Source organism: Megascapheus bottae, chromosome 15 (assembly GCF_031878675.1).
Source record: "Megascapheus bottae isolate mThoBot1 chromosome 15, mThoBot2.hap1, whole genome shotgun sequence".
NCBI lineage: Eukaryota > Metazoa > Chordata > Mammalia > Rodentia > Geomyidae > Megascapheus > Megascapheus bottae.
Window position 1 is genome coordinate 42478067 of NC_143523.1, and position 15409 is coordinate 42493475.

The 15409-nt window shown below is 40.2% G+C and overlaps 1 protein-coding gene across 1 annotated transcript in view; it reads left to right on the forward strand.

Moving 5' to 3' along the window:
* Nucleotides 1-8882, forward strand: part of Tet1 (tet methylcytosine dioxygenase 1) — an 80320-nt gene extending 71438 nt beyond the window's left edge. Inside the window, exons 10-12 of the mRNA XM_090346959.1 lie at nt 252-389; nt 1732-2026; nt 7729-8882. Coding sequence (XP_090203085.1) covers nt 252-389; nt 1732-2026; nt 7729-8306 — 1011 coding nt within the window. The 3' untranslated portion in view covers nt 8307-8882. The remainder of the gene's footprint in view (nt 1-251; nt 390-1731; nt 2027-7728) is intronic.
* The last annotated feature ends 6527 nt before the right edge of the window (nt 8883-15409 follow it).

Genomic DNA, 15409 nt, shown 5'->3' on the forward strand with positions numbered 1-15409 from the left:
CCACATACACTGAAAAGGCCAGAAGTGGTGTTGTGGCTCAAATGGTAGAGGGCTAGCTTTGTGATAGCCCAAGGATAGCGCCTAGACCCTGAGTTCAAGCCCCAGGATTGGCACAGAAAATGAGTTTCACAAGCTTTCCTGTCCAGGCTGGCTTTGAAAGGCGATCTTCAGCTCTCAGCCTCCAGAGAAGCTAGGATTAAGGGTGTGAGTCACTAACACCAAGCCCTTTTCTTTTTCTTTTTAAATTAAAGGTTGAATATGAAGATGTTGCTGGAGAGTGTCGTCTTGGTACCAAGAAAGGTCGTCCTTTCTCTGGGGTCACTTGCTGCCTGGACTTCTGTGCCCATTCTCACAGGGACATTCACAACATGCTTAATGGAAGCACTGTGGTAAGTACTTAAGTCATTTATCCTGGAGCTGGTAAGTATGATTGTTGCATTTCTGTGTCTGGGTATGCCAGTCCTGGGGCTTGAACTCAGGGCCTGAGCACTGTCCTTGGGCTTTCTCAAGGTTAGAGCTCTACTACTTGAGCCACAGCACCACTTCTGGCTTTTTGTATGTATATGGTTGTAAGGAATCAAACCCAGGTCTTAGTGCATGCTATGTAAGCACTCTACCACTGGGCCAAACTCCTGGCTCTGGATCTGTTTTTAAAAAAAAACAAAACAGAATACTGCTATAAAAATATTGGACAGAAGACACAGTTTGTCTGAGAAATAAGTTTATTTCAACCAATGCTAGTGCTCTACCACTTAAGCCCCAGTACCACATATAGCTTTTCTATGTATGTGGTACCGATCGGACCTTGGTCTTCGTGCATGCTAGGCAAGCACTAGGCCAAGCTCCTGGCTCCTTTGAAAATGTTTTTAGATATGCCCTTTGTTAAACAGAATCATGTTTGTTGCTGTTGACTCAGGCCTGTAACTCTAGCTCCTTGGGATATCTGAGGATCTTGTATTTAAACCAGTCTGGGAAGTGAAGTTGTGGCTCAAGTAATAGTGACAGCCTAGAGTGAAAAAGCTGTTTTGTTTTCGTTTTTAAATTAGTTGAAAAATGTATAGGACACATCAGCAAATTAGAATCATTCATTATACACTTAAACATTCAAAAGTAATGTGCTGTGGTAACTGAAATATCATCTTATGCTTAAGCATGATGGAATGTAGAGGTTTTTTTTTGTTTTGTTTTATCAGGAGACCTGAGCATTGACCCTAAGCTCTTCATCTCTAGTTACTGCCCTACCCCTTGAGCCACAGCACCTATCACTTCCTGGAATGTAGAGATTTTATAATAAAAAATAACTGGAGAAGTGGAGTGACTCAAGTGCTAGAGCACAACTTTGCTCAAAAAATGTATATTGGGGGACTGGGAGTTAGGCCTAATGGTAGAGTGCTTGCCTAGCATGCACAAAGACCTGGGTTCGATTTCTCAGTAACATGTACATAGAAAAAAGCTGGAAGTGATTTTGAGGCTCAAGTGGTAGAGCTCTAGACTTGAGAAAGTCCAAGGACAGTGCTCAGGCCCTGAGCTCAAGCCTAGGAATCTATATGCATAGCCGTTTTATAATGATCACTTATTTGTAGCTGTGAGGCAAATCGAATTCAAAAAGTACTTCTGCACATTTAGAATATATTGATCCAAAATTAATATACTAATAGTGATCAGTTGAAAGTAAAACGCAGCAGCTAGTTCATGAATCTATGTGCTGTGTTTCCTATCCTGTGTTCTCAGGTCTGTACATTACTTGGAGAGAAAAACCGCGCACCAGAGGGCATTCCTGAGGATGAGCAGTTCCATGTCCTTCCCCTGTACAAACTGGCGGACACTGATGAATTTGGTTCCCAGGAGGGGATGGAAGCCAAAATCAAGTCTGGGGCCATCCAGGTCCTAAAGCCCTCCCTCACAAAAAGAACCCGCTTCGTTAATCCTGTGCCTCGATGTGGAAAAAAGAAGTCAAGGGCCTCCACAGAGATCCTCGACGAGGTGGAAGAGAAACACCAGAAGAAACAAACAAGAGGAATCCACAGTAAGAGTTAGTCCCTCTGTCATTAAAAAGGGCTTGGGATCTGACCTTTCTCCTTCCTTCCCTTAAGGCTGATTAATGGCAGTTTTGTTTTGGGGGGGGGGGTTGTATTTGGGGGGAGGTGTTATTTTGGTTGGTGTTTTTTTCTTTTTGTGGCAGTACTGGGGTTTGAACTATGGGCCTCTGACAATCCACATTCACTCCTTTTGTGATGTGGGTTTTCAGGATAGTGTTTTCACCCTGCCCTGTTTTATTTTGAGGGCAGCCACCCAATTTCTATCATCCAAGTGGTTGAAATTAACTTCTCAGCTTGTATTTATTTATTTATTGCCAGTCCTGGGTTTGAGTTCAGGGCCTGAGCATTGTCAAGGCTAGAACCCTACCACTTGAGCCATAGCACCACTTCTGGCTTTTTCTTCTTTCTTCCTTCTTGTGGATAACGGGGCTGGAACTCTGCCTGGGTGATGTCCCTAAGCTCTTCAGCTCAAGGCTACCACCCTACCCTTGAGCCAAGCCCCACTTCCCGTTTTCTAGAGGTTAACTGGAGATGAGAGTCTCAGGTCCTTTTGTGCCCGGGCTGGCTTTGAACCTTGATCCTCAGATCTCAGCCTCCTGAGTAGGTAGGATTACAGGCATGAGCCACCATGCTCAGCCACTTCTGGCTTTTTCTATGTATGTACTGAGGAATTGAACCTGCATGCTAAGCATAAACTCCTGACCTCTCAGCTTGTTTAAAGAATCACTACTTTAGTCTGAGCTCCCAATTCTACCTCCCCTGTTAGTTTCCTTGGAAGGAATGGAGGGTAGCCTTGACCTCTTTGAAAACACAGGAGATAATAGGGTGAAAGATGACTGCCAATTTGGCATATGTATAAAGTATAAAATCGGGGCTGGGAGTTTGGCCTAGTGGTTAAAGTGCATGCCCGGGTTCGATTCCTTGGTACCACATACATAGAAAATAAGCCAGAAGTGGTGCTGAGGCTCAAGTGGTAGAGCTCTAGCCTTGAGAAAGTCCAAGCACAATGCTCAGGCCCTGAGCTCAAGCCCAGGACTGGAAAAAAAAAAAAAAAAAAAATGAGATCTTGCAACATGGGTATTTGGGGAAGTACTATTCTTGGCTGAAGAAACAGCATGTAAATGGAAATTTCATAGAATATTTTAAGCAGGAAAAGAGATCAGCTTAGCTCTACTGAGAACTGAGATAAGAATGGTAGGAAATGTGGTCTATGAGATGAAGGCATCTTGGGTTCCACAGGCTTTTGTAAAATTCTTCAGCTTAGCTGAAACCCAGACAAATATCACTGCAATTTTATGGAATAGCAAAAACCATCTTGCACATAAATGTGGTTGAAACTAGAGTAAAAGGAATTTAGGTGGTCATTAAAATTTTTATTCTAAAAGCCTATTACATGGACCTCAGCAATCAGCTAGTGAGGAAATAAGAGATGTCTGTTATATTTTCAACATAGAGAGTTTGACATTATAGAAGACAAAAAGATGTGTCTAGCCAGGTGCTGGTGACTCATGCCTGTAATCCTAGCTACTCAGGTGGCTGAGAGCAGAGGATTGTGGTTCAATGTCAGCCAGGACAGGAAAGTCCAGGAGACTGTGGAAAGTCCATGGCTCTGTGGCTCAAAGTGGTAGCGTGCTAGCTTTGAGGAAAAGAAGCCCAAGGAATAGAGCACAGGCCCTGAGTTCAAGCCCCATGGTGGGAGGTTGGGGACAGCGGAAGCATGTGTTTAAAGTGCCTTAACATTGGAAAAGAAATGCAGGTTTGGAAAGGTTGGAGTAAGAGGAGACATGAGTTCAAGGGTCAGTTGCTCATACCTGTAATTCTAGCTTGTCAGCAGGCTAAGTTCTGCAGATCTGGTTCTAAGCCAACCCAGACAGACAAATGGAGAAACTAACTAATGGTGAGGCACAAGTTGGCCAGCAACAAAAGCTCACAGCCCTGAGTGAAAGCCACAACAGAAATTGTTGGGAGATATAATAGCACAGAGATAGTATATTCAAAGAAATTCAGAGATGAGGAGCAGCCCAGAAGAATATATGAAAAGTGACTAAAGCTTGATGGACTACCATCTAGCCTCGAGGCTCTGAGTTCAATTCTCATTACTGAAATAGCCAGAAGCACCAATTTATCATCATGAAAGCTCACTGTGATTTTTCTTGATCCCTAGTAGAGAGTAGATGAAGTGAATTAATGAAGGAGTAGAAGAATGGCTTTCTTTCTTTCTTTCTTTCTTTTTTTGCCAGTCCTGGGGCTTGAGCTCAGGGCCTGAGCACTATCCTTGGGCTTTCTCAAGGCTAGAGCTCTACCACTTGAGCCTCAGCACCACTTCTGACCTTTTCCTATGTACGTGGTAACCGAGGAACTGAACCCAGGTCTTCATGCATGCTAGGCAAGCACTCTACCACTAGGCCACGCTCCCAGCCCAGAAGAATGGCTTTCTTTGGGTGGTTTTAAAAGGATTAGTTTTGGAAATTTCTTGAAGTCTTAGTGATTGTATGTATCCTAGACTGACCTCCTCATCCATTGCCTCCCTCCCTTCTTCCCTCCCTCTCTCCGTCCTTCCCCCTCCCTCCCTCTCTCCCTCCTTCCTTCCTTCCTTCCTTCCTTCCTTCCTTCCTTCCTTCCTTCCTTCCTTCCTTCCTTCCATCCATCCTTTTTGTTGGTGGTGGTGGGGCTTGGACTCTGGGTCTGGGCCCTGTCCCTGAACACTTCAGCTCAAGGCTACTGTCTTACCCTGGAGCCACAGCACCACTTCTGGTTTTCTAGAGGTTAACAGGAGATTAGAGTCTCTGGGTCTTAAGTGCTGGAGCTAGCTTTACTCAGATCTCAGCCTCCTGAGTAGCTAGGATTACAGGTGTGAGCTACTGCTCCCAGCTTGCAGTTGCCTTTCTGGTCATATAATTACAGACGTGCACACAGCACTGGCTAAAATAAGTTTTTGTAATCTTAATACTTAAAAGAAGACAAATATCAAAATTCCAAATGGGAGTTGTAATTTAAATATTCAGAAACTATAGGGCTAAGTGGTAGAGAACTCAGTGGTAAAGTGCTTTCCTTAGGTTTGATTCCTAGCACCACAGAACAATTGCCATATTTTTCTGATTGGTATTTATTTATTTTTTTGGTATTTATTTTTGAAGTATCTTAAAAGCTCAGATATATTTAGTTCTGCCTCTTATTTAAAACTCTTATCCCTAGTCTTTCCTACTTCTACACTTGAAGAAATCATTGTCCTGGATTTTTGCCTGTTATTGGTTCCCTTCTATTGTGCCTAGAGTAGAGTTAATGTCATATTTTTAGCACCAGAAAAGGAGTAATACCTAATTTGCATATTTCATATCTAGTATCACCTAATGTCTGGTTTTGTTTTTTGCTTATTTTTTTGTGACAGTAGATATTGACTCCTGGGTGAAAAATAAGCTTTAATAATTCAAGAAACATCTTGATCTCTATGTTCTTAATTTTATATCTTGTGTCCATAAGTGGAATGATGAACAATTGTTTATATCATTTACTTGGCAGTATATGCTGAATCTTATGCTTCATTTGTATTTATTTTTCAGTTTTCAGAACACTAATTACTTTCTTGGTCTCTTACTTTCCAAATTTTAATATGATTTTAGCTTCAGAAATGGTTTCACATAGATTATTTGTCAGTGCACATTTTTTTTTTAACCCCCATCTAAATTGTAGAAACTCCTCATACCCATGATTTTTTCTTTTTGTTATGGTCCTAATTCTTTTTTTTGCCAGTCCTGGGCTTGGGCTCAGGGCCTGAGCACCATCCCTGGATTTTCTCAAGGCTTGGGCTCTGCCACTTGAACCACAGCACCACTCTGGCTTTTTGCTACATATGTGGTACCGAGGAATCGAACCCGGTCTTCGTACATGCTAGGCAAGCACTTTACCACTAGACCAAACTCCCGGCCCATGTCCTAATTCTTTTAACAACAGAATGTTCTAGGCTTATCTTATATAATCATGCCCTATATCTAAAATCATCCATTTCTCTAAGGAGTCTAAAGAACAAAAAAAAGAAGAATACATCATGGATTTATACTACTTTCCAAATTTAGAGTTACAGGTTAGGACTGAGAACATAGCCCAAGGATAGAGTGTGTGGTTGAGACTTAAGAATTCACAATACTCAAGTAAAAAAAAGGAATTCCTAATATTAAAAAAAATAAAGAAATAAATATGCCAGGCAGGCCTTAGTTCTCACTTTTTGGTGGGATTGGGTTATGGGGCTTAAACTTGGCCTGGGCTCTGTCCCTGAGCTCTTCAGCTCAAGACTACCACCCTACACTTTAGCCAAGCCCCACTTCCCATTTTCTAGAGGTTAATTGGAAATAAGAGTTTCAGGTCCTTTTGTGCCTGGGCTGGCTTTGAACCTTGATCCTCAAATCTCAGCTCTTAAGTAGGTAGGATTACAGGCGTGAGGCACCACAAGTTCTTCTGAGTTTTAGACATATAAGAGATTTTGGAAGAAGCAGTAATTCAAGCATTTGTAAAATGGAAAGCTGGGCACTGGTGACTCACACCTATTACCTATTATCTTAGCTACTCAGAAAGCTGAGATCTGAGGATTGTATTGTGGTTTGAAGGCAGCCCAGACAGAAAAGACCCTGTGAGACTCTTTATTTCCACTCAACCACTCAAAAACCAGAAATGGCACTGTAGCTCAACTGGTAGCCCACTAGCCTTAAGCACAAAGAGGGCCTGAGTTCAAGCCCAACAACTCAGTGCCTCCACCACCCCCTAACAATATTCAGGACAGAGAAGTGAGGTAGGGAATGATTACTCCTACTCTGGCAATTCTAATTTTCACTTGCCACTCAGTTTTTAATAATTTTATATTGCCATACTGATTATAAATAGCAGTCGTGCCATTTTTAACATTCCTATATCATTTTCCTTTTATTCCATTTCTAATTGATGTCCTCATATGTATGCCAGACATTGAGTTTTTAAACATTTTTTGTGGGTTTTTTTGGTGCTGAACATCTTCCTTCTGTTTATGAACCTGTATTTTAGTTGGTCTCCTTACACTGCACATAGTGCTGTTCCATTGAAGGTTTTCGTACTGTCATTTGCGGTGCTCATTCGAGTGTACTTATACTTTCCAAAGTTCATCCCTTTACTTTCTCTGCACTTTTTTGTTCCTTGTATTTCCCACCAAATTTAACACTTTTTATTTTGTTTCAACTCATGCTTGCTAAGCATGTTCTCTAATACATGAGTGTGTCTTTCAGTGTGTTGGTTGTCTGTGGGATCTTGCTAGGTAAGTTCAGAGCACTGACTGCTGATTATTTCCCAAGGCAAGAGTGTTTGAAAGGCAAAGAGTTGTTGGTGTCACTGTATGATAGAAAGCTTGCCTTAACATGTGCTAGACCATATACCCAGAGAGGTTTTACATGTTGTGTTCCTAAGGGCCTCAGGGCACCTTTCCCCAGCTGGTGCTCTGCCACTTGGATTCCCATTTCCATTCCTAGCTTTTTGCTGGTTAACTGGAGCTAATATTTACCCACAAAGGCTTGGACAACCCTAAAGAATATTCCTCCAGTCCATCCATTCCTCACCCAGTGAAAGAAGGCACTAGGGCTGCTGTGGAATGGGCTGGAATCTCATAACCTGGAGTGTTCCCCACTCCTTTCCATGGCCAATACCCTTGCTTATTCTGAGCCTTCCACAGGTCCAGCTGAGCAGCTAACTTCTAGTCAACCCAACCAGCTGCTGCCATTAGTCACTTCCCGTCCTGTAGTGGAAGATGAGCTGCATTCAGAGTCTGAAGACCTGTCAGATGATGAAGAGAACGTGCCCGACATCGAGGAGTATTGGTCAGACAATGAGCCCATCTTCTTGGATCCCAATATTGGGGGTGTGGCAATAGCACCCACACATGGATCCATTTTAATTGAGTGTGCACGGCGAGAGCTTCATGCCACCACCGCTTTGAAGCACCCTAACCGACTTTCACCTTGTCGTCTCTCCCTTGTATTTTACCAGCACAAAAATCTGAATTTGCCCTTACATGGTTATGAACACAACAAGATTAAGTTTGAGGCTAAAGAACCTAAGAATAAGAGAATGAAGATTTCTCATCCCAGTGACCTGGCAGCTAACTGTATTGAACAGTCCCCTGAAGTTGGAGGAAATGAATTGAGCCTAATTCCTTCTCATAAAACAATAACGTTGACCCATGACAATGTTGTCACCGTGTCCCCTTATGCTCTCACACATGTGGCTGGGCCCTATAACAGTTGGGTCTGAAGGTATAGTTCTCCTCCCCCTTTTAAATAATGCCTTTGCTAGTGCAGTGTATTTTTTCAAGGTGCTGTTTAAAGAAAGTTATGTTGTAGTTTACTATATCTTCATCTCCCCCATTTCAAGTCTGAGGTAAAAAAAAATTAAGAATGGGGTGGGTATTTAACTGTGACTATATTTTGAAAATTAGTAGAAGGTGCACATTTTAAGTAAAAATAAAATTTTTTATAGTTTTAAATACATCCAGAAATGTTTTGGCTAGGTGTGAACCTTGATAAAGTCACTCAGTTTGGTGCTTTAAATTAAGTCTGTTTACTATGAAACAAGTCATTTTTAGAGGATTTTAACAGGTTCTTGTTCTGTGATGTAAAATTAAGACACAGTGTTAACTCTACACAGCCTCTGGTGCTTACTCACATCAATATAGTTAAAAATAAGCTGAATTATTATTTCATGGTGCCATTTGGTCTGACATCTTCCAATCATTGCTAGAAAACTGGCATGTTCCTTTAAACGAACCAATGAAAAACATTCTTTCCTAAACCTTTTTCCTGTGTAAGATTATTTGTTATTGTTAGTAATGGTTGGAGGCTGTTCATAAACTGTAAATATATAAATATATATTTTAAAAGCACTTTCTATTTTTAAAAGTAACTTGAAATAGTATAGTAGAAAAATCCTATTGTCTATTGTTTGTGCATATTTGCATACAAAAGAAATCATTTATTGCTGTGTAGAGTTCCATGTTTTGATTGTCATATATTGAAAGCATATATATGGTTTATGTTCTTTGAATGTGTTCTTTCTCATTGCATATTAGCTACTTCTATAAAATAGTTTCAAAATTGGAGTTAGTTATCACCAATATTGGTGAGTATTGGAATACTAAAAAAGTGATGTCTTCTAATTTATTGAGGAATAGTGTTCCCAATAAATTATTTTCATCCCAGCATTTATAGTAAGTCCCATGAAAGATGTTTCTGGAAGGAGTTAGGACAAATGGAATTTAGGAGAATCAAATGCTTCTACTGTTTCAAGTTGACTAAATGATAAAATGGAGGCAGAAATCTGTCTATTCCAATTTGCCTCATTTCTTCAGAACTCATTCTGGAAAAAAAAAAAAAAAACAAACTTGAAAATACATGATCCCTAGTCAAATAACAGGAGTGCTATTAGAAACCTGTTTTTTGTCCATGAGAACCCATGTACTCAATGACAATAGCTTATTTAATTTGGGGAAATGGTAACTCACATCAATTGTCAATGTTCTAGGTAACAGGAAAAATGGAAATTCCCATTGGTTTCTTGAAAAAGAGAAAGGATTTCCCAAATAATCTTTAGAATAAAAAGAATCTTCCATAAAATACTTGGTTCTGTTAAAATGCAGAGGTGCTATAACACGAACTATTAGAAACTCTGGAGCATAGAAAAATGGTGCTTCTCCTTTGGGAATACCATAGGAAGCCCACAACTGCTAACTCTCATTCTTTTGGTGCGGAAGCAAATAGCTCCAATAAGCTCTACAGAAAGTTTCATTGTAACTTATTAAAATAATATATGGTGCAAAATAATAATTTAAAGCTTTTTGACAAAATTCAAGTAAAGGAATATGAAGGGATTGTAAATTACAGGTAATGTCTACTGATGGACCTCATCTTATATGAGTATATGAGTAGAATACTGTTTCTTGAATATATAAAATGGGGTTGTCTATTCAATTGTTTTAGGATTTTGTGTGCCTTAGATTTCCATTTAAAAACATATATTTTTTGAGCTTACATTTTCTTATGTAAGTATATGAGTGATTGTTCAGCTGCTTCAATAAGATATTTACCGGTATTAGATGTCAAAAATTCATCCTTTTAGATTTTTAGACCTTAGCTCCTCCTAGATATTGTTTCCTTATCCGATTTAAGGGAAGAAGTCTCCATTGAGGCCCTGTCCATTTATATTTCTATTCTTCCAGTGCACACTTACTGAATTCCTGTGCAATTCAATTGTTGATTTTGTTTTCCCCTGAATACCATCATAGTAAACTTTGAAATTTAAATTCTAAATAATTCCTTTGTGAAATACATATTTTTTCAGAAATGGCAAATTATAGTGATCATAGATGTACAGTAAATTCAAATTTGTTTCTGCCTTTCCCTTACTTAATGGTTGAACATTATACACCAGGCTTGAGTCATGGTGCCATTAGAATTTGTGAAGCTAGTTGCAGTTTACCAAGACAACTATGGAAAAGTGCTGGTTTCAAGTAAAATGTTTTCATTCCATTTCTGTAATTAACATAATGAGTGGACTGTCTCCATCAAGAATCCAGCTTTGTTGGAATGCTAGCAGTTTACCATCTCATTCATTCTCTGCCCTGTGATTTTTTTTCAATGTCCTGTAGGATTTGTGATTGTATGCTGGCAACACTGCTTTAAAAATGCTATTTCCCCTGAAGCAAGAAAATAAATTGGTTTGAAATGACATTTTTGCCCCTAAGACTTGTCATCTAACATTATTTCTATACTATCTGTTTTACTGTAATGATTACCTCTTCTAGTACTTGAGTGGTATTTTGTTTAGTATTGTAGGCTTATAAACTATATAGAATAACTTCTGTGTTACAGTCCCATTAGGCATCAAGTTCCTGAGAATTCCATTTCTAATGCTATTAAGGATATTTCCCCCCCTCCTGGTGCTTGTCAGCTTCACATATATTTTGTTTCAAATTCATTCACAAGGTACCAAATTACACCTTGTCATTTAAATCTATTTGAAATATATTAATGCAAAGTGATGCCATCTGAAAACATATAGTTGTAGGTAAATTTTTGTAATATGTTTATATTTTAAAAAGCTCCAACTGCTTTATTACTCATTCTGCATGTAGATGAAGTAATTTCATTTGTTAAGTAGATGCTGGTGGCTATGTGCTGTGACTTATACTTTTAATCTTAGTTACTCAGGAGGCTGAGAGCTAAGGGTCGAAGTTCAATACCAACCCTCGGCAAGAAAGTCCATGAGACTTTTATCGCCAATAAACCACCAAAAAAACTGAAGTGGAGTTGTGGCTCAAGTGGTAGGGTGCTAGCCTTGAACACAAGAGCACTGGGTTAATGCCCAGGCCCCAGCACTGAGTGGCATACACACACACAAAATATGTGTGCTTGTATATATCTATATATATTTAGAACTTTACTCAATGAAATAAGCAGTTTACTTAAGACCTAATCCTGATACATAGTTGAGTGCATACCCTTGTGTGAATGAGCTACTGACTTCATTTGTATGAAGTGACCTACTTTCTAGTATTTGTAGTCACCTAATTATCATTAGACAATTGCATGCATCAAATTTACCTGAACAAAGACTAAACTATAATAACCTATTGTCTGGGATGAAGTTATAACACTGCATGACAACTTTGATCAGCTGGGTACAACATTCCTTTGAATGTGTCAACTCAGTCAGCAGATGTATGCAACTTCTTATGTATAGCTTACCTTCAATTTCAGACATGGATGCATGGAAAAGTTTTTATTTCTAGAATCAATAAAAATTGTGAAGTTTGTCAGTACAGATTGCTAACAAAAGAATTAGTAAATAAGGTGATCAAGCACTAACTACTCTTTGGTGGGTGTTCAATTGGGGCCCAGAGAGCAGATGTCAGTGTTTGTAGCTAGACTTTAAACAGTTAAAGGTTAGTTTGCATTGAAGAGAACTTAAAAATCACAAACTTTAAAAAAAAAAAGTCTTACTTTGGGAGAAATTATTTTGGTACAAATTTATTTTAAAGGGATCACTTTTCTTTTTCTCTTTTTCTGGAACTGGGGCTTGAACTCAGGACATTAGTGTCCCTTAGCCTTCTTTTGGGGAGGGGTTGTTAGTCCTGGGGGCTTGAACTCAGGGCCTGAGCACTGTCCTTGGTCTTTTTCCTCAAGGCTAGCACTCTGCCACGTGAGCCATAGCAACCACTTCCGGCTTTTCTATGTATGTGGGTACTGAGGAATCTAACCCGGGTCTTTGTGCATGCTAGGCAAGCACTCTACCATTAGGCCAAACTCCTGGCCCTCCTTCAGCCTTATTGCTCAAGGCTGGCATGCTACACTTAGCTGTGTACACCTACCACCTCCAGAAATTTGCTTTCTTTTTCTTTTTCCCTCCCTCAGCACAGCATTTCAGTGAATGTTACAATGGAATTTGGATCAACATTTCCTTTCCTGCCATTTCCATGAACTTTGTGTGGGAAATGAACTTTGACCTTTGAAGCTGTCCTATTACACTCTTTCTTTGCTGTGGCAGTTGAAAAGGATGTACCAAATATTTATAGGGTAGTCTTTCATTTTTCTCTGGGGCATATACAGAGTTTGACATAATCAAGGGAAGGATATTTGCATTTTTTATATTCTGTATATTACCAAGTGATGCTCATACTATACCTTCATTCCTCTTAGGTCCCAGTAGTTGATTTATATATGACTTCCCGGATAAATTAGGCCTTTCTCAACTTGCTCATAAATATCTTGTTTCTTCACAAGTCTGCAAAACATAAAGTAGAAGTAGTACAATCAGTACTGATTGCAGAAAGGATCTCGATTTACCCAAACCACCAAGTTGGGCATTTCACAGCTCTGCAAAATGATTTGTCATCTGAGGCTCTGGAAGGATAGTGAGCAAGTCATAATTGAAGCTAAACTGGTGTATTTCCTTAGGACGTGTTAAGATTCATGGGCATTCCTTTTTTGGATTTGTTGAATAGCAACTGAGTCCATCTATTTCCTAAGATGGGAGAGCTGCAAAGGCCAGAGTAAAGACGCAGGACATTACTTTTGTATTGTATGTCACAAATGGTGTTCATTTACTTTTTTTTTTTTTTTGCCAGTCCTGGGCTTGGGCACTGTCCTTGGACTTTCTCAAGGCTAGCACTCTACCACTTGAGCCTCAGCACCACTTCCGGCTTTTTGCTATGTATGTGGGGTACCGAGGAATTGAACCTGGGTCTTCGTGCATGCTAGGCAAGCACTCTACCACTAGACCAAACTCCCGGCCCGGTGTTCATTTACTTTTTAATTTTTTTTGCCAGTCCTGGGCTTGGGCACTGTCCTTGGACTTTCTCAAGGCTAGCACTCTACCACTTGAGCCTCAGCACCACTTCCGGCTTTTTGCTATGTATGTGGGGTACCGAGGAATTGAACCTGGGTCTTCGTGCATGCTAGGCAAGCACTCTACCACTAGACCAAACTCCCGGCCCGGTGTTCATTTACTTTTTAATTTTTTTTGCCAGTCCTGGGGCTTCAACTCAGGCCTGAGCATTTTCCTTGGGCTTTCCTCAAGCCTAGCAGTCTACCACTTGAGCCACAGCACCATTTCTGGCTTTTTCTATGTGTAGGGTACTAAGGAATCAAACCCAGGTCTTCCTGAATGCTAAGCAAGCACTCTACCACTAGGTCAAATTCCCAGTGCCTCCATTTTCTTCATTATGTTTGTTTTCCTAGAGACGGGCTCAGTATATTGCCCAGGCTGGTCTAGAACTTTTCCTGGTTTTGTGCCATCTACCTACCTAGCAGGTGAATGCTATAGGCACAGTTGACTGTGCCCGGTACCCAGCTGAAATGAGTTCGTTTTTATTGTTGCTGTTTTTCTGAGCATCAACCTGTTCCTATTATTTCTTCTAAGGCATTTTTTTAATTGGCTGTGGGGCTTGAACTCTGGGCCCAGGCACTGTCCCTGAACTATTCACCTCAAGGCTAGGACTCTACCACTTTAAGCCACAGTGACAATACCCATTTTCTGGTGGTTAGTTGGAGATGAGTCTAATGGACTTTCATTCCCGAGCTGGCTTTGAACTAAGTTCCTCAGATCTCAAACTCCTAAGAAGCTAGGATTACAGGTTTGAGCCACCAGTACCTGGCTCAGAGGCATGTTTTATGCCCTAAAGTATTGCAAAAGTATTCCCTATTTTGCTTCTTTATTTTCCCATCTCTCTTATGGGCCACATAATATATTCAGTTTTATCTACCCCCCCCTCCCACAGCTGTCATGGGGCTTGAACTCTCAGCCTGGGTGCTGTCCCTGAGTTCTTCAGCTCAAGGCTACCAGCCTACCCTTTAGTCATAGTGCCACTTCTGGTTTTCTAGTGGTTAATTGGAGACAGGAGTCTCCAATTAATGCCTGGGATGGTTTTGAACCATGATCCTCAGATCTCAGACTCCTGAGTAGGTAGGATTACGCCTGACCCATGGTGCCAGACTCATTTTTATCTTTTTATAGAATTCAAGTTCATTTTCCTAGCTTTAAGATTCTAACATTAATCAGTTCCTCCTTTCACCTGCTCCTTCACCCCCAAGGACTGCTTATCTTAGTTGGGTCTTTAGCTATCTCCAGTTAGTTTGACTATAAAAGCAAAACATGGTCCAGCATAGGACTGTTATCAGATATAAAATAAAATTAGGCATTGTAATTCATCTCTGTTGGAATGAGTTTGTAAACAGTGTAATAAGCCTAGCACTAAAAAAAGTTTCCTCTTAGCAGCTGTTATGTAAAACATTCTCATATTTTTTTCAACTGTCAAAAATGTTCGTTTTAGAGCTGGGTGTGGTGGCTCATGCCTATTATAATCCTGGCTACCCAGGAAGCTGAGATCTGAGGATCACTGTTCAAAGCCAGCCAGAAAGTCCATGAGACTCATCTCCAGTTAACCAGTAGCAAACCATAAATAGTGCTGTAGCTCAAGGGGTAGGGCAGTAGCCTTGAGATGAAGAGCTTAGGGACAATGCCCAGGCCCACAACTCAAGCCCAGCACCGAAGGAAAAAGAAAAGACTTTCATTTTAGGAGGAACAGTATTGGAAAGTATTCTCCAGTTGGCAAACTCTAAACTTGACAAGAAACACAGCTTATTTTTTTTTTGTTTCTCATTTTATTGAAGCTGAAAGGTCAATAAGTTTTCATTTTGTTCACATCATTAATCTTTTCCCTTGATCTTCAAATTCTTTGGTGGGCTGTGGGATAGCTCAAATAAACAATGCTTTTGAGACCTGGTTTCAATCCCCTGATCAGAAAGGAAAAAAAAAATAAAATGGGAGAGATGGGAAGAAATGGAAAATTACTAAACCATGCA